At 41.3% G+C, this 23511-nt stretch overlaps 1 protein-coding gene and 1 pseudogene across 1 annotated transcript; one reads left to right on the forward strand and one right to left on the reverse strand.

Moving 5' to 3' along the window:
- Positions 1-7033: 7033 nt before the first annotated feature.
- LOC115663035 (peroxidase 5-like) lies at positions 7034-13578 on the forward strand (annotated as a pseudogene).
- Positions 13579-14907: 1329 nt separating this feature from the next.
- Positions 14908-16424, reverse strand: LOC115663037 (peroxidase 5-like). Its single transcript, XM_056321531.1, has 2 exons — positions 16206-16424; positions 14908-15675 (listed from the first exon to the last, which is right to left on the reverse strand). Exons 1-2 carry the CDS (start codon positions 16422-16424, stop codon positions 14908-14910), a joined length of 987 nt encoding a protein of 328 aa, XP_056177506.1.
- Between the last annotated feature and the right edge of the window lie 7087 nt (positions 16425-23511).

Genomic DNA, 23511 nt, shown 5'->3' on the forward strand with positions numbered 1-23511 from the left:
AAGCCCATCAGCTGCAAATTGGTTTATAAGACTAAAAAAGACTCCAAAGGAAAGATTGAGAAGTTTAAAACTAGACCGATAGCCAATGGTTTCACTCAAAGAGAAGGAGTAAACTATGAAGCAATATTTTTCCTAGTCTATTCTAAAGATTCTTTGAGAGTGATCATGGTATAAGTAGCTCATTTTGATATGGAGTTGCACTAGATGGATGTTAAAACTGCCTTTCTAAATAAAGACCTTGATGAAGATGTCCATATGGTGGAACTCGAAGGCCTTACAACAGATGATTTACGTAAGCTTGTGTATAGACTAAAAAAGTCAATTTATGGCCTCAAGCAAGCTTTTAGACTGTGACGCCCCAGAATGTCACGCGTGACACGAGTCTTTTATTGTTACTAATCTTTATTAATAATTTGGCTAGCGAAAGTTAAAGTCTAAACAAGTTTTCAACAAACTTATGCTTATTGTTAACAACACTTGTCAGATTTACAAGCCTAGACAAAACATCATATAAGTACAAAAAATAAAATTCTGGGTAAGTCGAGGTTGCCTATCTCCATACTAGACTATACCCCAAAAGTCTGTCTGAACAAAAGTCTGGTGACGTCATGGATCGATGACTTCACCCTCCGTTGCGGAACCACTATCATCTAAGTCGAAGCCCCTCAACGGGCCAACTAACTCGCCTTCAAGGTTAAAGTACCATGCAACAAAAATATAAGGAACCCATTCTGCCAAACCCACGTTAACCCAGACTGTAGAGCTACATTTAGTATATACTGCTTCAGACTCATGCACAAACACATTTTCATAGATAGTTTCATGATACATGGGAACTCCAAAATGCAGAGGCCGTGGAACATCCATCCTATATGTCTGGAAAATAAAGAAATGAGTCGAGGCTCAGTAATTGAAATCTCTAATTTTAAGTTAGGAAAATTAACTTACCACTTTACTTGGTACAAACAACATACATGCATAACAAACAATATGCATAAAACTTGAATAAATGTTATACCTTTCTCCATCTGGATGTGCTACAAAATTTGAGCAATTCAACATTTCACAATACTTTACTCATACGCAAGCATATGATGTAAAACATTCATGCTCATGCGTTAGGTTCATTACTTCTTCTCCCGAACACTCCCGGAGCATCTCGACCAACGAGACATCCCAACTCTGAGGCATCCCGGTACATCCTCCAGGGCATCCTCATCAACGGGGCATCTTGACTACCGAGGCATCCCGAACACTCCCGAGGCATCCTGACACATGGGGCATTGTCACCGTTGAATTGTGGGTGACGGAATTTATATTATTCTCATGCAAGCCATGACAACCAAGTGTTTGCATGCATATACTCACATTCTTTTCACATCACATATCCTTTAAAGAAATGAAATACATCATTCAAGCAAATAAGTATGAAGCAATACGGATTCTGACTCAAAAGGCCAAAGTCTACTCAAGTTCAGAAAGTACACATATATTCAGACTTTGAAAATAAAGACTACTCGGGTTCAGGAATACATACGTTCAGACTTTGAAATAAAGTCTACTCGGGTTCAGAAATACATACGTTCAAACTTTGGAAATAAAGTCTACTCGGATTCAAAATACATATGTCCAGACTTTGAAAGTAAGTTCTGAATAGTTTTAAAAATAGACTTGTCCAGATTCTGACCATAAAATCTATGTAGTTTTAAAAGTAGTCGGAACCAGAATTTGAGGCTAAAATCTGCTCAATTCAGAAGTAAATAGAATCAGAATTTGAGTTTAAAATCTGTTCAGCTCAAAAGTAAACAGAATCAAAATTTGAGTTTAAAATCTGTTCAGTTCAGAAGTAAATAGAATCATCATTTACACTCACCTAATAGACTCCACTTTGAGTAAACCGATCTTCTACCCTTTTAAAATATACATAAAACTAGCAAGACAATTTCCACAATCACCACAAAGATGACATTTACAAGTTCAGATTTAACCATTGCACTTGCCGATTTTCAACACACTTTAAGGAAACAAATCACATCCATTTGAACATGTACAGAACCAGTAAAGCATATCCAACCATCATCATATCTTCATTATTATCACACATCAGAAAAAGCATTTCTCAAGCAACTAAGTTAAAAAGTGTCAAGTAGATTTAACTAGCATAACTCTAGAGTCTTCACTTACCTTGTGTAAAATCTGAACACCCAAAAATTAAAGCTCTTCCGTAGATTTTGGATCGGTGATGGTGAAAGTAGAAAGTGAAGAAGGGAATTACGGTTTGGGTTTGGGTGAAAATTCCCTTCGGTATTTACTAAGATGAAAATGAGCCAGAGGAGTAGACGTTGAGCTGAACAAATACATTGCACTCATAGGTGGCACTTACTCTTTCCATCATGGCCAGGTGTAAGAAATCAAGAGCTTAATCGGAAGGAGTGACGGCCAAGGAAAATGATTGCTTAAAGTTAGGTGTTAAACTAGAATAAGAAGCTTGGCTTATGAGGACAAGTGGCATGCGGCCAAGCTTACTCCTTCATAAGCCACGTGAGAGGAGAGTCTAAAGAGATATTTTGGTGAGAATATCTCCCCCCTTTTTAACACAATTTAGAAATTAATAAAATGATTAACACTACTTAACCAAAAATCAACCAATAATATTACTCACTAATTACCGAGATAACGGTAAATTAATTAATACCGCACTACTATTAATGTACACAGCAACGTTTACAATTTTAAACACGTCGAGCTCGGAACGATTACGTTCCCGAATTCGCGTCTCGCAATTTATGGTCCAACAACGATTTCTACGCGTCCGCACGAATACTAACTTAAATAATACTTAGCTTTATTATCTCAGTATCATTTTCGAACATGAAAAACTTCTAACGTCACATACATATTATTACGAGATTTCCGGATGTTACATAGACAATGGTACTTGAAGTTTCATAGTGTTGTCACTTCATTCAATTTTGTTAAGAATAACGTCGATTAAGATATATATACGGCAAGGTCAGTGGGAGGAAATTTATTTTTCTTGTACTCTAGGTAGACGATATCTTGCTTGCAAGCAGTGATATTGGATTACTACATAAGACAAAGTGGATGTTGTCAAAGAATTTTGATATGAAGGACCTTGGTGAGGCGTCTTTAGTCGTTGGCATTGAGATCCATAGAGATCGTTATCGCCGTGTATTGGGTTTGTCTCAAAGGGCATGTATTGATCGTATTTTGAAAAGATTCAGTATGCAGCATTGCACGGCATGAATTGTTCCTGTCATGAAGGTGATAAATTGAGTCTGTCACAGTGTCTTCATTAAGATATTGAGAAAGCTCAAATGAAAGATATACCTTATGCTAGTGCACTCGAAAGTATTATGTATGCTCATGCTTACACCAGACCAGACACGACTTTTGCAACATGACTTCTAGGTATATATCAGTCAAATACAGGACAAGATTACTGGGTTGCTGCCAAGAAGATTTTGAGGTATTTAAAGAGGACAAGTGACTATATGCTGATTTACAAACATGTTCAAGACCTGCAGCTTGTATGGTATTCTGTCGTTTAATATGGAAAATCCGATTTGATTTTCTGTAATAGACATACACTATTCGGGTGCTAGCAATTTGCGCATGGTAGTTGGGGAACTAGGTAAGGGCACCGAGTCCAGCCTTGTTGAACCTCGACCTAAGCACCAGGGATTAAGGCACGGGCACTTAGGTCACAGGCTCGGCCTTGATGGACTCAGGCGTGAGTGCCGGGGTATCGGGCCCAACTTTGATGACTTGAGCGTGGGTATCAAGGTCCCGAGCCCAGCCTTGATGGACTTGAGCACGGGCACCGAGGTCTTGGCCTCAGCCTCGATAGACCTTGGCTCAAGCACTAGGGACCCAAGCTCAAATGCCAAGGACTTAGGACAAGGCCTTTGTGGACCCAAGCCCAAGTGCCGGGGATGAGAGCTTGAGCATCAATGACCCAGGCACGGCCTTTATGAACCTAGTCCCAAATGTTGGGGATCCAAACTCGAGTACCGGAATACCGCACTTGGTCTTTGTAGACCCGGGCTCGGGTATTAAGGCGTCAGGCACAGCATTGAGGCATCGGGTTCAGCCTCGATGGACCCAAGTGTTGGTGTCGAGGGCCCGGGCATGGGCATCGGGGTCGACCTCGGTGGACTCGAGCACGGGCGCCGTGGTTCGAGCATGGGCACTGGGGTCACGGGCCCAGTCTCGATGGACCTGGGCCCAAGTGCTGGAAACCTAGTCCTAGACGCCAAGGACTTGGGAACCATCGTTGAGGTTTCTGTGCTAAAGCGTAAAGTTGCGGGTCTAAGCGGCGATACCTAGTCATATTTTGGAAAATGATTTTCGATTTTTTAAAGAGAAAATTATTTTTCTGAATTTAAGTATAATTTCTCCGTTGATTAGAAAAATATTTTTCATTGACTTATTTTCCTAAGTGAAGCAAATACCGAAAAACGAGGAAAACGTTTTTTTGAAAAATGTTTTTGACGAAGCAAATAAAGTTTCAGGAAAAGTAATTGACTTTTATCAATGAGCTAGGCAAAAGTACACCACAAGTGCCATAACTTGTGTACGGCGATCACTTTGGTGCCACAACTTTTTTTCGGATCACTTTGGTGCCAAGTCGGAGGAAAATCGATCACTTTAGTGACTCCGGCCAAAAAGCTGACATGACATTTATATTAAAAAAAATGGTCTGACTTGTACATGGTGGAAATTACGTGGCTTTTTTTCGAATTTTTTAATTTTTAGAAAAAAAATAATAATTAAAATAATTTACAAAAAAACAAAAAAGGTGTTGCAACAGCGGCTCGCCGCTGCTGCCGCCAAGCCACCACCGCCGGGAAGGGCCGGCGGTGGTGGGCGCAGTGGTCGGCAAGGGTCGCCGGCCCTTGGCCGGGGCCCGGCGACCCTCTTCTCGCCCGGCGAGGGTCGGATCCGGCGAGGCGAGACCTCGCCGTCGCCTGGGTCGCGACGGCGAGGCCCCGCCTCGCCTTCGCTGGGCGAGGCCGCGCCGCCGTCGAACCTGAGGCGACGGCAGGTCCGCCTCACCTTCCAGGCAAGGCGAGACCTCGCCGTCGCGACCCGTGCGAGGTCCCGCCTCGCCCGGCGAAGGCGAGGCCGGACCTTGCCGTCGCTTGGGGTCGCGGACGGCGAGGCGGACCTCGCCATCTCTGGGTTGCGACGGCGAGGTCCCGCCTCGCCCGGTGAAGGCGAGGCCGACCTCGCCGTCGCTGGGTCGCGACGGCGGCGCGGCCTCGCCCCATCGGTGAGGCGCGGCCTCGCCTTTCGCCGGGTGAGGCGAGACCTCGCCGTCGCGACCCGGGCGACGGCGAGGTCTTGCCTCGCCGGATCCGGCCCTCGCCAGGCGAGGCGAGGGTCGCCGGGGGTCGGCGAGGGTTATCGGGCCCCGGGCAGGGGCCGGCGACCTCACCGACCACTGCGCCCACCACCGCCGGCCCTTCCCGGCGGTGGTGGCTTGGCGGCGAGGGCTCCCTCGTCGCTGCTGCAGGGCTTTTTTTTTGAATTAATTAATTAAATATAATATAATATTTTTAAAAAATACACGTCAGCGGGCTAAACGGCGTCGTTTTTTGTTTTTAATGCTGACTGGACCTCTCCGGCGAGCCGTGTCAGCGCCATATCGGATTTCCGGTGAGCCACGTCAGCATTGACACTAAAGTGATCGATTTTCAAAAAAGTTGGCACCAAAGTGATCCGAAAAAAAGTTATGGCATCAAAGTGATCGCCGTACACAAGTTATGGCACTTGTGGTGTACTTTTGCCCAATGAGCTATCGCTTTCGTCTTAAATGATAATAAAAAATTGGTATCTCCTTGACAATAATCGAGCTTATTCAAACTTTGAACTAGTCTTCATGAATGGTACGCGGAAGAAGAGAGACCGCGAAGGGGCTTCATTTTGCTATATTATCTCAATGATTTTGTTGCGTATAAAATTTGATTTAGTTGTCAAATCATTAACAAAATAACAAGTATCGGATCTTTTACCAGGTTTTGATTTGCCGTACCATATCCCTATTAAGCTTGTTTAAGCCCATGTGCTGCTCAAGGACAAACAGGAGCAAGACGAGGATGCTTGGACGGTTGTGTTCCCACATCAGCCAATTAAATTTTCTCCAAATTATTAAAAGGGAAAAAGCCACAAAACACTTTAAATTATACCTACTGTAATATATTTATCATAAATTTTTTCTGTGATACTAAAAATTCCAAACTTGTACTTGTGTGATACATTTATCCCATATCAAAATTCTATTAATGAGAATTGTCAAAAATCTGCTTACATGAAAATTAAAAAGCAAACAGTATTGATATAGTGCCTACGTGGCTTAAGAGAAATAAAAACGACATTATTTCGGCTGAAAAATCATCTAATGGAATTTTGACCGAAGGTAAATGTGTCACATATGTATAAGTTTGAGGTGTTTTACGTCACAAAAAAAAAGTTTAGGGTAAATATGTGACAGTGGGCATTATTAGCGTTTTTAATGCCAAAAAGAAAAGAAAAGATAGTGGTAGATTTGTCATTATTAGCTTCTGACTTGGCAAAAGCTGACCCTACGAGAAAAGTCGAAGAACGACGGAAGAATTAGGAAGGAAGTGAGCTGGGAAAAGAGCAACTACAAATGGAAGGGGGGAAACAACGTGAGCGGAGCAAAGAAAGAACTATTCCTGCATGAACTGTTCAGCATAATCTTGTCACAATATATACGCATCTCTTTATAGAAATAAACGAGAAAACAAAAAAGAACGTGTAGTCTTCCATAGTGCAGCGCCACACATTCCTTTGTCTTCCGAATAACAGAAGTCAAACCTTTTGCTTATACACACTCCGTCAACTCATCTATAAATACTGGCACAGAACTATACGGATTCTCATCATCTCTGCATATCTCTCCTTCTACCCCTCATCATATTAAGTACTCCGTCAGAAACATCTCCATTTCAATTAAACTGCTTCAACTCTGCCCCTCTCCAGCAACATGGCTTCCGTTGCGGCAGGGTTTCATGCACTCGCGTTGGTTCTCTTTGTATCGGTTTCTGCAATGGCGGCTCCGCCCCTAAAGGTGGGATACTACCTATATACTTGCCCGTTGGCAGAGCTTATCATCAGCAAAACTGTGTCCGATGCCGTCTCGAGGAACCCTGGGATGGCGGCCGGTCTGGTTCGCATGCATTTTCACGACTGCTTCGTTAGGGTACGACGAAGTGTTTATGCTCAAAAGTTTAGGCTTGATCAACTTATTTCGCTTTCTTTAAATTTCCAGCTCTTCTCTTTTCAGTAATTCCCTTTGCTTCCTACTTGCAATGATTAAAAGGAAAATGCTAAAGGTGTGCTAAGAGAATTTGCTAAGGCTCATAAAATATGTATTGGAAATGTAAGTTTTCTATAATGAGGCTTATAGTTTCTTTTGTATTGTGTATACGTAATAAGAGATGTTAGCTACACAATTAGTCTTATTGATTTAGCTTTTAAAATCCGAAATTCATGCTTCAGTGTATTTTCTTTGTATTTGTTCTTTTTTGAACTTATCTTTCTATTTGTTCGAGCATTCGAATATTATACCAAGTGACATATATAGGTTTTTGCTTTTAGGTAAGTTGATAGTCATTTTGTGATTTCTATACTATTACTGACTCATTAGACTTATCTCAGGGCTGTGATGCTTCAGTGCTCTTAAAATCAACCCCAGGAAACCCGGCGGAAAGAGATCACCCCGCAAACAACCCTAGCCTCCGAGGGTTTGAAATCATCAATCAGGCCAAGGCCCGGCTCGAAGCCTTGTGCCCCATGACTGTCTCGTGCGCCGACATCATCGCTTTTGCAGCCCGTGACAGTGCCCACAAGACCGGGGGCATATTCTGTAAGAATTTCCTAATGTGGGCTTCATTAATTGAAATTAACTGAATTAGTTTGGTCTAATAAAGGTAAGATATATGGGTTCTTAATAAGTCTAATATGGGGCTGGCTGGTGTGGGCCGAGTACGGCCCGGCCCGTAATGAGAGGGCCGTGGTCGAAGACTCTATAAATAGCGCTCAAGTCCTCCCCTAACCGATGATGCACAATTTGACTCACATACGGATCTAGAGAGAAATTTCTTCTCGTGAGTGGCAATCTCATTAGGCCGGTGTTCTAACGAAGGGTATAGGGAGAAGATCTTGAGTTCGTGTTCGGAAACCGTCGCCAATTCGCGTCAAGTCCGATGGATTCCAAACTGTACGCGAACCGACAATTTCTCCATTATCGTGTTTCGGTTTCGATTATGGTGATCCCTGGGCATGCCATTTTCATGGCCTACATGTGGTATCGAGCCATATAGATTAGCGAAACATGCGGATTAAGACCGTTTTCGTTTTGTCCGAGAGGTTTTTGCCCAGGTTCGAAAATTTTTGTCGGATGAAATTTAAATTTTATTATATATTTGGAATCTACTCGTCGAGGCGAGAAAATGGTGGGCGGAACGTCGCCGGACGAGCCGGACGCGCCTTCACGCGCCTTCACGCGCCCTAGGCGCGGCGCGCGTGACGGCTGACACGCGTCGTGCCAACCGGCGCGTCTTTCCGCCGTAAACCGCATGGCGTCGGCATGACGTCGCGAGGCGCGGATCCGGCTTGACCGGGTCCCGACCCGACCGTTGACCCGACCCGGATCTCGACCCGGCCGGTCAACCGGTCGGATCTCCGTTGACCGTGACCGGTCGGACCGGTACGTTGACCGTTGACCGGTTGGACCGGTCGCCGGTCGGACCGGCTTGGCGGCCGGTGTGACCGGTTTTGACACGCGCGCACGCGCCGCGTCTTCCGACGGCGCGTGCGGGCGTGTCCGATGTCCGTTTTGGACGATCTTGAGTACCGACGCGCTCGTATCGAGATGCTCTACATTGTGGTGTATTTATTTTGCATGTTTGAAGCTTTTACAGATGTGAAAATACGTATAGAACCCTATATACGCGTATTTTTAGGGTATTTTGCGTATTTTCTTGTATTTCTCTATGGTTTCGGAAATACATATGGTAGCTCACATATATATCACCACATAAGGATGTGTAGAGTGTAATTCATTGTCTATCAATGAATGGAACAGTATAATTAGCATGGCATGTAATTTCAAAGACATACGCCCCTGTCTTTACGTCGGCATTACATGCATATAGTAAATGTGATACATAAAGCTCATATCCCTGGTATGAGAGATTTTCAAGAATTCGGTTGGGTTGTGACCGCCAAAGTGGCACACTTGATTGGGTTTGAGAAATATCGGTCTCATATTGTGGTGGGATGTCTCCTGTTCTATTGCGTGATCATACTCCCAAAGGAGGTGATCCGTACTAGTTCATGGAGGGTACATGTATAGCATGTGCTTGAAAAATGACTGATCTTAGTGGTTCATACACCCAAAGGTGGTGATTTTACGAAAGATTAGAATATGTTCTCATGGCATTGTCATGTGGAGAGTGTACAACCGCATGTCATATTTTTCGCCCAAAGGTGATTATGTGATGATGTATGTAACTCTCTGTATAAGTACTCACATGATGCTTGATTGTATTGTTTGTTTGTTTTCCAGTCACCTTTTAGAACGGCAATTCCATTTCCATTGAGGTCCTTCTTGGTTTGAACTTTAAGAAATGGAAAGAGGATTTTCTATTTGGAATGGAGTCGGCGGATGTTCACATTGCTCTTACAAAGGATAAGCGGCAGATATCATGGCCACCAAGATCAGGCGAGAAAACGAGACTATCTTTGCTGGGAAAAGAGCAATCGGATTTGCTTATTGACAATGAAGAAATCCATTCAAGAACACTTGAAAAGTGGTTTGCCGGTGGCCCCATCTTGCTAAGGAAATGATGGCGGCCTTAGAGGCTAGAAACCGCATTTCATCTAATCGAGGTTGGTACACTTCTTCAAAAAGCTCTTCAATATGAAGTATGATGGATGCTTCTTGGGGTTAGAGATTATGTCCTTAGGATGGTAGACCTAAAGACGAAGCTTCAAGCTCTTAATGTTTCCATTCCGATGCTTGTATTGTGCATCAAGCCTTGAATACCCTTCCATCGATTTTGGGATTATAAAGACAAATTATAATTCCCAAGATGAGACAGTCGATGAATGACTTGATAGCAAGGGTGGTGGCGAGGAAGAGAAACTTAAGAAGGAAAAAGGGCATCTAGCCTTATATGTTTCGGTTCCCACAAAAAGAAGGATAAGAAGTTCGGAAATCGTACTCATAAAGGTACTCATGAAACTACCGGTCAATCGACAATATGGGTCCAAAGAAAACATCCTTCAAAGGGATGGTGGCCACTTGCTTCTTTTGTAAGAAGAAAGGTCACATAAAGAAGGACTGTGGAAAGTTTAAAGCTTGGTTGTCCAAACGTGAGCCTACAGTGTAATGATTCTTTGGCACTTGTTTGTGAATCCAACCTATCGAAGCACCATCCAGTTCTTGGTGGCTCGATAGCGGTGCAACTAATCATGTTGCGTTTACCATACAGGATTCATAAACCGGAGGAAGCCAAATCGGGATGAGTCAAGACTCACTGTGGGAAATAACAAGAAAGCGATGTTGTGTTTGTGGGAGATGTAATCTTGATTCTAGACTCGGTTTTAGATTAATGTTGAAAGACACTTTTTATGTACCTTCTTTTAGACGGAACTTAGTTTCCGTATCGTGTTTGGACATGTATGGCTACTCTTTTGAAATCAAGAACAATGTTATTTCTTTGTTTCTTAATTCAAATAAGGTTGGGTGTGTTATATGTCCAACGGATTATGCATTGTGTTTGTCTCCCAATGACATATACGTCGCTTATACGGTGAAAAGGTTGTTTCCAAAAGACCACTACCTAAGGAACAGTCTTATGCATTGTGGCATAAAAGGCTTGGTCATATCTCTAAGGATAGAGTAGAAAGGTGATAAAGACTAACATCGCACCGCTCTTAAAGATGACCTAGAGATATGCGTGCCGCTATTGTAGAGGTAAAATGACCAAGATAAGGAAGAAAAGCTATGTCAGGAAGTTCGACTGTTGGAGGTCATTCACACCGATATAAGTGGACCCTATACGGCAACCTTATGTAGAAATTTTTATTTCATTACATTTATTGATGACTATTCTCGATATGGCTATCTGTACTTGATTAAAGAAAAGTCGAGTCTCTTGACAAGTTCAAGATTTTTCGGATTTGAAGTCGAGAAATGGTTGGGAAAGGTCATAAAGGTTGTTAGATACTCGGGATCGTTGTCGAGACAGCTCCTAATGAAGTTCCTCAAGGCTCTCAGTAAGGATGAGGGATGTGTTGTTATCTGATAAGGAGATCCATTAGGGAGAGACGATCGGCTATACCACGGACTATTTAGTATATATAGGAGAGCAAGACTACGATATTGGTTCCCAGGCGATCCGGTGACTTATACGGAAGCTGTTTCTTGTCCTCGTCGGGCTGTGGTTGGATGCAATGAGAGATGAAATGCGTCTATGAAGCATAATGGAGTTTGGGAACTTGTTGAATTACCCGAAGGTCATAGACCCATTGGTGCAAATGGGTGTATAAGACTAAAAGGGACTCCAAAGGAAAGATTGAGAAGTTTAAAGCCGACGGTAGCCAAGGGTTTTACTCGGAGAGAAGGAGTAGACTATGAAGCAACTTTTTCTCCGAGTCTCTTCAAAAGATTCTTCAGAGTGATCATGGCATTGGTAGCTCATTTCGATATGGAGTTACACCCGATGGATGTTAAAGCGCATTTCTCAATGGAGACCTTAATGAAGAAGTCTATATGATGCAACCCGAAGGTTTTGCGGCAAATGATTCAGTACGCTTGTATGTAGACCTGAAAAGTCTATTTATGGTCTCAAGCAAGCTTCTAGACAATGGTACTTGAAGTTTCATAGTGTTGTCGCTTCATTTGGTTTTGTTGAGAATAGAGTAGATCGGTGTATATACGCAAGGTCAGGTGGGAGGAAATTCATTTTCCTTATACTCTATGTTGATGATATTCGCATTGCAAGCGGTGACCTTGGTTTCTTGCATGAGACAAAGCGGATGTTGTCTAAGAACTTTGATATGAAAGACCTTGGTGAGGCGTCTTTTGTCCTTGGTATTGAGATTCATAGGAATCGTTTCGCCGACTATTGGGCTTATCTCGGAGGGCATATGTTGATCGTATCTTAGAAAGATTCAACATGCAACAATGCAAGCCAGAATTGCTCCGTCGTGAAGGTTGATAAGTTGAGTACGTCACAATGTCCTCATTCAGATTTTGAGAAAGCCCAAATGAAGAATGTACCTTATGCTAGTGCACTTGGGAGTATTATGTATGCTCAAGTATGTACTAGACCAGATATTGCTTTTGCAATGTGACTTCTAGGCGTATATCGGTCAAATCCGAGGACAATGGGCTTAGGAGTATCATGTGATCTTGTTAATTAGTGGGGCTGTTTAGTTTTATGTTGCTCTTATGAAGTTTGTATCCGATTTTGTTACATTTTGTAATATTTGAATATGTATCAACTCTTTTGCATTCAATGAGGTATTTGTGAATGTAGATTTATCAAGTTGAGTATACATATTTGATGAAAATCTCGAGGCATTGTGTAAACCTTGAGTACGGGCTATGGGGCATTCTTAGTATTAGCCTTAACGATATGTCTTGTTACACATAAAGTACGAGTTAACTATCAAGGTAAGACATATGAAGGTTCGTTGGAACCATGAAGTATATTCTCCGGTGACACATTAGGTTTTGTGACACTTAACGGAGAGAGAATTTGGACTAACAAAATGGATAACACATAAAGTATCACTCATTTTGAGGTATTGTCCATTTGACACACTACCATATTGAATCCATATCGTAAAGTTGAAAGCACTCGTGACCATGGAAGGCTGCGTGAGTACATGCGGTTACCGCCATGATTCGGTGTTCGAGACCTTATGGGATCGGATTGACACATATTCTACAACGTCCCCGCTGGACGCCGCGATGGCCGTGTCTCTCGCCTCGCAGAAGTTACACAGAACCTCCCGCCGCCAACCTTCAATGCCCAACAGCTCATTGCCAACTTCGCTAGGAAAGGGCTCTCGGTGGATGAGATGGTGACCCTCTCAGGAGCGCACTCGATCGGAGTCTCCCACTGCTCTTCCTTCTCAAGCCGCCTCTACGCGTTCAACGCCACCTTCGCCCAAGATCCTTCCTTGGACCCTGCATATGCCGCTTATTTGAAGACCAAGTGCCCGCCACCGAGCAATGCGAACCAGGCAAACCCGACCGTGCCACTTGATAGCATCACAGCCAACACTTTGGACAACAGCTACTACTTTCAGTTGTTGGAGCTCCGCGGCTTGTTGACTTCAGACTAGACGTTGTACACGAGTCCCTCAACTTCGGGGATGGTCGTGAACAATGTGAAGAACGGCTTTGGTTGGAGCATGAAGTTCGCCAACGCAATGGTGAAGATGGGCTCGATCGACGTGCTCACTGGTGATCAAGGAGAGATCAGGAAGCTGTGTAGTGTTGTGAATTGAGGACGTGCCAGAGAGCTTTGATTTTTGCAGGATGGAGATTGGGAAAGTGATTTCTCGTCCTTAATATTTATTCTTGGCTTGACTTTATTTGTTTCGACGTGTCCTTTTAAATTGTTAAGTTATTTTCCAAATATAAAGTTTTTTGTAACGTTTGATTTTCGAATGTAAGTCTTTCTTATTTTGCAAAAATCTGATTGAAATTCTTACTATGTAAGTCTTTCAAATGTGTTCGTCCTCACTTTGATCTGATCAAAACAATCATATATATTGTCTTTGTTAGGATTATGCACACAAACACAACGAAATAGAGAGCATAAGGTGAGAAAAAGAAATCGAGACACAAGATTTATTCTTGTTCACCCTTAAACTAGGACTACATCTGCAGATAATCTCACTATAATTAGCATCTCCCACCTGGTTGACCACATGCTTTCCTATCGACGAAGAGTATGAACGTCTACACGCGCACTATATAATAATAATCGGCGTCTCCACCATTTCTCATGCGCTCTCTTTGGAAGTTTTACATCCCGATTATCGCGAAGTCTAGACGAGGACCGAGATGGAGCCTTTTAAGGACCTACTCAGGTCCGAATTCGTACATACCAATGAAGTAAGCATCAACCACACAAAGGTATAAAATTATTTCAAAGAGCAGACTATCTATTCAATCGTGAAAAACAACTAATCATTAATTAAAAAAATCGCGGGCCAATTAAATAAGTTCGATAGAAATCATTCAACTTTCTTCTTGTGGTTGATGCTAATAGGGATCAAACGTAGATAGTATAAAGCAGAAGAATTAATTTTACCCTTTGAAAATTCGAGCTTTTGTTTTTCCCTTAATTATCAAGCACGTTGATCGATTTCATCGGTCACCTCTTGAAGCGTTAAAGTTCACTTGCTTCCCATAAAGCGTTCAATTTAGCATTTTCATATTCTATTCAACGAACACGTTTTTCAACAAATAATGTCTTAGGTGCATATGTGTTCTCTTTTCTAAGTTTCCCCAGGAATTGTTTTCTTGGCTGAAACCCCAGCTGAAAAATTAAAAGAAATAATCCACTTGGAACACCCTTCAAATCAAATTCCTCCGCTCCATATTTTTCAGTTCACTCAAGCATTTGCATCCCTTCGGATGCAAAACATGCATTACAAATTCAAACCGAACCGGAAAAGAAACATCACAACATAAGCTACACAAGTTCGCCAAACCTCAAAGACATACGAAAGAATCGAAACAAATAATGCGCAGGGAATGAAGAGCAACCGCTGATCTCTTTTTGCCGAAGAAAAGCATAAAGCAACGCATCAGCATGGTTAGTACGCTCAATTCACGGCGCTGCAAACTTTCCGAATCTCGCCCTGCATACCTGTGAGCACGTCGACCGAGCCCAGCTTCACCATTGCCTTCACGAACTTAGCCCCCCACACGGAGCCGTATTTTGCGTTGTTCAACACCATCCCTTTCGTCAACATGCTAGTGTACAGTGCCTCATCAGAAGAGAGCAACCCACGATAAGTCATTAGTTGTTGATAGTAGTTGTTGTCCAGAATGTTGGGCGTGATGCTGTCGAGCGCCACCGTCGGGTTCGTCTTGGAATTGCTCTGGGGACACTTGGTCTTCAAGAAGGCCGCATACTTAGGGTCCAACAACGGGTCTTGCTTGTACGTCGCGTTGAACGAATAGAGACGGTTCGAGAAGGACGTGCAGTGAGAGACGCCGATGGAGTGTGCTCCCGAGAGGGTCACCATCTCGTCCACCGAGAACCCTTTTCTGGCGAAGTTGGCGATGAGTTGTGGCACAGTGAAGCTCGGGGGAGGAAGGTTCTGGGTCACCTCAGAGGTGTGGGAGATGAGACCGTCACGACGGCCCGAGGGGATGTCGTAGTAGATTCCGCCGGCCTTGAAGACGCTGTCTCGGGCTGCAAATGCGATGATGTCGGCACACGAGACAGTTTGTGGGCATGCGGCTTCGAGCCGGGCTTTCACTTGGTCGATGACATCGAAACCTTCTAAACTAGGGTTGTTCACTGGGCTATCTCTTTCGGCAATGTTTCCCTTGGTTGAATTTAGGAGGATGGATGCATCACAGCCCTAAAACCAATGGGGAAGAGATAACAAATCAGATAATACGATATCCTTCATGACGTGATAGACTCGAATTAGATATGATTATTACCCACTTGTTTTAGTTTTCACTTGGAATCCTTCTACTTTCTGGCTTAATATACGAATTTTGTATACTAATCTTCGTAAACCTAGCTTTGCTCAAGTAAGGAAGCTATGCAACGAAGCAAAACTTAGTGATGGATTGCTGCCTATGCATGTGCATCGAGAAATCATTCTTTAGATTCATTTCACTGTAAAAATAGCAACCGTGGAAAGGTAAGATTTTACACTAAACATCACTAAAAATACATATGTTTTCATGCATTTCTTGTACTCTGAGATTGGTTTTGTGTACCATACCATCTCTAGAATATCCCTGTGTTAAATTGGCAACTATGTATTTTAATTGATATTTGAGTATACACTGACACATTATTAGAAATCAAGAAAATGAATAACCAAGTAAAAACTAAGCACAAATCTTTCAATGGATATGTTCATATCGAGCATATTACCCTAACGAAGCAGTCGTGGAAAATCATCCGGACGAAATCAGCTGCCAACCCCGGATCACTGGAAAAGGCCTTGTAAACGGTGTCTCTGACGATGGCTTCGGCAGAAGGACATGTATATTTATAGAATCCAACCCGGAGGGACGATGACGTAGGCTGAGCTGTTGCAGATACGGCAAGAACTAGGAAGAAGGAAGCAACTAGGGCTTGAATGGAAGTCATAGCCGTTATTGCTTAAAGGAAAGTGAGAATTCGATGAGTATATGAAGTTTATTTTGTGTTGTTGGAGATGGAAGTGGAGAGAGTGTGTTGGGCTTGGGCATTTATATAGAGGTGTGGTGTGGAAAGTCGTGAGAACAAGGGTGGACTTAGGTTTTATTTGGGGATGATAGTATCATCTATGAACGTGCATGGCTGTAACTAGAGTCGCGTGTTGGAGAAGCTGTCACTCGTTTGAACACTTCATGTCTTAGACTCTTAGAACGGATGTTTTGTTTTATGCAATTTGCATTTAAACATTTTTATTTTTATGTTTTTTTTGTTCTTCGCGTTCCTTTTTGCCCGTTCATTTCTTCCTCTAAATCATTTTGTTCCCTAAGGTTGTGGCCTCTCCGAGGAGTGTAAGGTTAGGACGAAATCCAACAGGAACATATTTTGGAAGCTTTAATGTAAGGAAAATTGTCCAAAAAGTCTTAAACCTATCACACTTTTTCCAATACAGTTTTAAACCTTTTAATTTTGCCAATTGAATTATAAACATTTTGACACTTTACCAATTGAGTCCACCCGGCTAATTTTAACCAGAAATCACAAACGTGGACGTTACAAGTGTCATGTAGGATGGGCGGTACTGACATCGATAATTTTTTTTTACAATTTATATATTATAATTTTTTTCTTTTTCTTTTCTTTCTTTTTTCTTTCCTTCTTCTTCTTTCTGGCGAGCCTTTATCTCATTGTCACTAGGTGAGGTCGAGGCTCGCGCTCACCGGATATGGTGAGGGTCAAGCCTCAGTGGCAGGGTGAGGTCAACCTTATCCAGTAACGGCTAGGTTGAGCCTCAGCAATGGCTGGGTGAGGTCGACCTTGCCGGCTAGAGGAAGAAGGAAAGAAAAAAAAAATAATTATAAAAAATAATTTGTTTTCATATTTTTTTAATATTTATATAATTGTCTATGTTAGTGCCTGCCGTTTTACGTGGCATCACCGGCATCCATGTTAGCAACTTCCGATTAAAATTGACCCGATGGACTTAATTTACAAAGTGTCAAAAGGTTTATGACTGAATTGGCCAAAGTGCAATAAGTTTAGAACTTTTTGGACAATTTTCCCTTTTGATTTAGGCCAGAAGTAAGTATGCTAAAGAACCCAAGAGTTCAAACCAGTAGGTGAGACATTGAAGGGAGATATGTAACGCCATATACACCCCTTAAACAAGAGATATGAGATTTGTTAACTTAAGGATATTGCAAATGAGTAAGTTTAATATCCATTCTTGTGCACTATAATCGGTCATGAGAGCGCCTTTCCACAGTGAGACGAGGGGGCTCGTGAAGAATTCTCCTCTATCTTTGATATTGAGAATTTCTTGTTTCTGATCGGTAGAACTATTCATTTCATGCATCGACGCATACAAGTTTCAGCACATTTAGCATTTCTCCATCTACAGTAAGTCGAGTTGATAAATATCAACGTGGAAAGATATACAAAATGAAATTACATGGAGTCTAAATACTGAGATATCAAATAGAATCATTATGGATATTAATTCCTAGTTAATTGGAATGACGATTTGCAAATGCAGACTACATCACGTCGAGGATAAAAGATTACTCCCACTAGGCACTAGCCACATTCTAGTCGCAGTTGACATTAAAAGGAGGATGGTTCCAAACTTTAATTTATAGTGGAGGATTTCTAATAATAGTATCATTATAAATTAATAAAAGGGGGAATTTATTCAGCACGATTAACAACTGTACAGCCATTTCTGTAAGATTTTCTCTTTTGACTATTGATGCCTTCTGTACTGTCTTATATCTTGAACTAGTTGACCAAGATAATTAAAGGTTGACCATTTTTTTTCAAATAAAGAAAGAGCTTCGATATAGTATGAAATCGAAGTTGTTCTCAGTCTTATACATTTGGGTCAAGAGACATGGTCTAAGGTGTAGGGGTAGATAAAAATAAAGCATAGTGGGATAATAGGACCCTACACTATAGTTTGGCAAAAATATTGCGATGTTGTGATCGGTTCATTTCATCTCAATTTGTGAAATTACACGTGATCAGTTTGGTATAAGGGCATCTACATCTTGTCTTGGAAATTATATGCTCGCTACAAACATTGCACAATTAATTCCTTATGTATGGTTCTCATTTGAGTCCATAATACCGTATGTTTCGTAAAAAACATTTTTTCAGAAATAAATATATCATGCGAATATATCACTCGAGGAGAATTCTACATTCCTTCTATAAAGGATGAAATTTTCTCCAAATTGGTGGATTCGTGAAAAAATTGATAAATGTCAAAAAAATTGTCAGTAAAAAAATTACCGATTACCCAATTTTTCGTTAATTTGTTTATACCCAATTTGGGACATTAAACAATAGAATGTTGCATCGACGATATGATTGGGTAGAGGATTTCGAGTTATTTTATCAATAGTTTGTGAGGGACACGATCAAAAAGTCAATACCATCTAATTAACACCAAAAGTCTTAGCTGAGATTAGCATGTGGTTGGTTATGTGCTGCCCACGCCTATTCTTCTTTCTCTCTCTCTCTCTTTTTTCACTTTTGTTGAATGTCGTAATCGTTGAATTCTGTATTGGCGCAAAAGAGAATAACTAGTGGAATCGAATTATGTAATTGTTGACGACTTCTTATAGACAGAATTCACAAGGCAATCGGCTAATCATCCTTCAATAATAGCGACAGGTTGCGCTCAGAACAACGTGGGAATGAGCAATTGACCGAGACAAAGCCAAAAGAGCCATTCTTGCCATTTCTTTTTTTTTTTGTCGGTCCTACTCTATCTCTCACTCACGATACACACTCAGACTTGCGCCCCACCTCTTGCAGGGCATGAGCGTCGAAACCCACATCTCAAACTACGCGGCCCCACCCCTACCCCCTTGCGAAGGTGGGGATTCGAACTCCCCACCTCCCCCTTCTCAAGTGAGAAGGGTGGCCACACAGCCGTATAATGGAGATGCATGTGACTGTCTTGACTTGATTGACTAGAACGAATCAAATCCATCGTCCAAAAGAACATGAGGTTGTTAGGAACGCGAAATTTGAAGAGAAAAAATAGAAAATAAAACAAGCGAATATTTACATGGAAAACACTTTTAAAATCAAAAAGAAAAAATCACGGTGCCATACTAGGTAATCTCTCTACTATCAGTATAAGTATAATAAATACAAAAAAAATTTACCCCAATATATAGGAGGAGTTTAGGGGACATATAGTTTTAATAGAAATTACACGTATGTCATTAGTAGGAGAAAAAACTTTGGTATTTACTTGAACATAAAAATTACATATATGCCATTAGTAGTAAAAGTTTTGCTTGAATATTACTTTTCTCTATTAGACTCTACAACTCCATCAATCTCTCACTTTGAGGCTGATGTTCAAAACAACAAGAGTTTATCACAGTCTTCACTCGTCTTTTTAACCCAAATTGTCCTAATGCGGTGGCCCCCTTATCATTAACCATGGAGGCCAACCGAGGCAATGCATAACCTCAGTTTCTCAGTGGTGACAACTTTTATTAACATATTTGTTGAATTTTCTGCACCAATAATCTTCTTAAATGACAATGTCCAATCATCTATTAGCTAACAATTTTTTAAATAAATTTTTGAATTATTTATTTATTTATTTTCCTTTTTTTTCTTTTCCCTCTTTTCTTTTTGCTTTTTTTCCCTTTTCCCTTCTTTTCTTTTTGTTTTCTTTTCTCTTTTTCCCTTTCTCCGTTAGCCAGGCCTCAGTCGGCAGAGGTTGTTGGCCTCAGGCGAGGGCTGCCCTTCTCGGCCTCGGGTGAGGGCAACTTGCCAAATCGATCTCAATTAATGTAGCCCACGACAAAAAAATTCTTACACTATATGCTATTTACATTTCAGCCCTATCAACATCAACCACAAGAACAAAGTCGAATGGGTTTCTATCGAACTTATTAATTAGCATGCAATTTTTTCATTAACGATTAGTTGTTTCTCTTCTTCTACCGGTGAAAAGCATGCAATCGCAATGGTGGCTTCCCTTGCATGACAAGTCACCGCTGCATGACCGGAGTGTGTGACCAATGGAAGATATGTGACCCCTTTGTATTTTATATGGGGAACCCCATATCTAAGAGAATTCTCATTGCTTCGACCACTTCTCATACCTAAGACTCTTCAACCACCTCATGGTTGAGCCGAACCAATCTCAATCAAATTGTCTAGTTGATTAAGCAACAGCAAGTCCTCGTTTTGAATACAGTTGATGAAATGAGTGTCTTCATGCGGTTATTGTCGGAGTATTTCGCCAATCGCGGTGATCTTCAACTTGTCGAGATTGGTGACGTGAACTGTGTGAGGAACCTCGTTTCGTGAGCAGTATTCAAAATAAGGACTTGATGTTTCTTAATCAACTGGACAATTTGATTGAGATTATTTTTCGCTGCACTTGGCTTCGCGGTGGCATTTTGTCATTCTATTACCCTGAAGAAAAAATAATATTAGCGAGAGTCCAAAAACAAGTTTTCTAAATTAAAGGAATTAATACTAACATAGACATCCTTCTATGTTGGGTGTGTGCGCTCTCCGAATCAACCATACGAAAACTTCGTACACTTCTTGAAGCCTCTAGGCACGATCCACCAGCGGAACTGGCGGCTCTGGTTCTGATTGATTAGGCTGGTCCTCCTGGTTTGCCCAGCCTCAGCGATGACTAGGGACCAACCAGAGGCAAGGGCCAACGATGTCGAGCCTTGCCAGTGGCAAGGCGAGCCTCGATCTCATCATCGTTGGCGACCGTCACCATTGGCAGGGCGAGGCCGACCTCACCTAGCGATGGCGAGGTTGAGGATCACCCTTGTCGGATCTTGTCAGGGTCGAGCCTTAGTGGAAGGGTGAAATCGACCTCGCCGGCCAGACGAAAAGGAAAGAAAAAAATAAAATTGGCCACATTAACGATTTCCGGTTAAAAATTGGTCGCGTCAGCGCCGACTATCCTACGTGGCACCACTAGTATCCACATCAGTGATTTCCGATTAAATTGGTTGAATGGACTCAATTTGCAAAGTATAAAAAGGTTTAGGGCTAAATTGGTCAAAATGCAATAAGTTTAGAATTTTTTGGACAATATTCCCCTTTAATGTAGGTCGGAAGTAAGTATGCTGAAGAACCCAACAGTTCAAACAGTAGGTGAGACATTGAATGGAGATATATAATGCCATATACACCCCTTAAACAAGCGATGTAAGATACTTTAACTTAAGGATATTGCAAATGAGTAAGTTTAATATCTTTTCTTGTGCACTATAATCAGTCAGAAGGGTGCCTTTCCATAGTGAGACGGGGGAGCTCGTGAGGAATTCTCCTCTATCTTTGATGTTGAGAATTTCTTGTTTCTGATAGCGATAAGTAGAACATATTCATTTTTTGCCGAAATTAGGAAATTTACGAGAAATTACTTTATTGTGATATTTTATGGCAAGCAATGACAACCCTCTGAGGGGCGAGGGACTGTGGGGGAACGGGGTGGGGCATGCATATTGCATGGGGCAACATGAAAATGTCTAAATTTGTATTTCTGGAAAGGAAAAGAACAAGGGAATAATGCCACTTCTTCTACACATTTATGTACAATCTAGAATGGGATATAGCTAATAGTTAGGACTCATTTAGAAAATTGATAATCATTCATTCATGGAAACAAACCTTCCCATACCAGGTGCTATTATCTTTTTAACGTGTAATTAGATCGGATAATCAGTCAAATTAAGAAATTACGAACAGTTGTAAATTGAATGCCAATCACTGCGAGCGAAACATCTTGTCAAGCCTGGAAGAGGCAGTCTACACATAACAATCTGGTAATATTGTATGTAGGGCACAAAGTGCATGAGTTCAGTAGCATAAGCTTAATAATTTTGTCCTAACAGTACATCCATGACACCACCTTGACCTGACCCGACCCGACCACAACCTTGACATAGCTAATTAAGAAACCGTGATGAAATTAGCTTGATTAACCGGGAACCAAGAAACTTAAAGAGAAAGCGATGAAGAATGAACCTTATCGACGTTAAAAACCCGGTCGATGTGCTTCCTGCAAAATGTGAAAATTTGAGCAATTTAAAAAAAACCAATTCATGTATTCCTCTTGTTGACGTATAATTAAATAATAATTAGAAAAACTTGAAAATGTCTAAATTGGTATCAACCACTCACAAACTAACAATAACAATATATATAATAAATGGATAAATCATGAGTGATGATAATAATCTATATTTTAATATTTTATGCTCAATTACCATCTACATTATTTAACAAAATATACAGTATACATAATAATCGATATATGCGTACATTAATTGCAATTATCTTCTACATTATCAAATTTAACTACATCTAACATGTAGATTATTTTAAAATATAAATAAAAAGCCACCCACTCCTAAAAAAATAAAGGCGCTTCGGCCCAGCCTCATGCCCCGCCAAATTCTTTGCAGCTCATTTTTTACGATGAAAATTTGTCTCTTTCTGGATGGGACTCCATAGAGTATGGATTTCTCGTGCCCTGTGCCCATCTCTAATGAGCATGTCATATCTATTTGAGCGTGCATCAACACATGCAAGTTTCAGCACATTTAGCATTTCTCCATCTGCAATAAACAGAGTTGATAAATATCATGGTGCAAAGATACTGTAGATCTATACCAAATGAAATTACATGGACTCTAAATTCTGGATATTAATTCCTAGTTAATTGGAATGACGATTTGCAAATGCAGACTAAATCACGATGAGGATAAAAGATTACTCCCACTAGGCATCATTATAAGTTGATATATGTGTCTTAGTGGGAATTTATTCAGCACGATTAACAACTGTACAGCCATTTCTGTAAGATATTCTCCTTTGACTAGTATTGCCTGCTGTCCTGTCTTATATCTCGAGCAAGTTGACCAAGATAATCAAAGGTTGACCATTTTTTTTTCAAATAAAGAAAGAGCTCCGATATAATATGAAATCGAAGTTGTTCTCAGTCCTATACATGTGAGTCAAGAGACATGGTCTAAGGTGT

Source organism: Syzygium oleosum, unplaced genomic scaffold, assembly GCF_021117445.2.
Source record: "Syzygium oleosum isolate NSW1041296 unplaced genomic scaffold, Sole_v2.1 Sole_v2.01, whole genome shotgun sequence".
Classification (NCBI taxonomy): Eukaryota; Viridiplantae; Streptophyta; class Magnoliopsida; order Myrtales; family Myrtaceae; genus Syzygium; species Syzygium oleosum.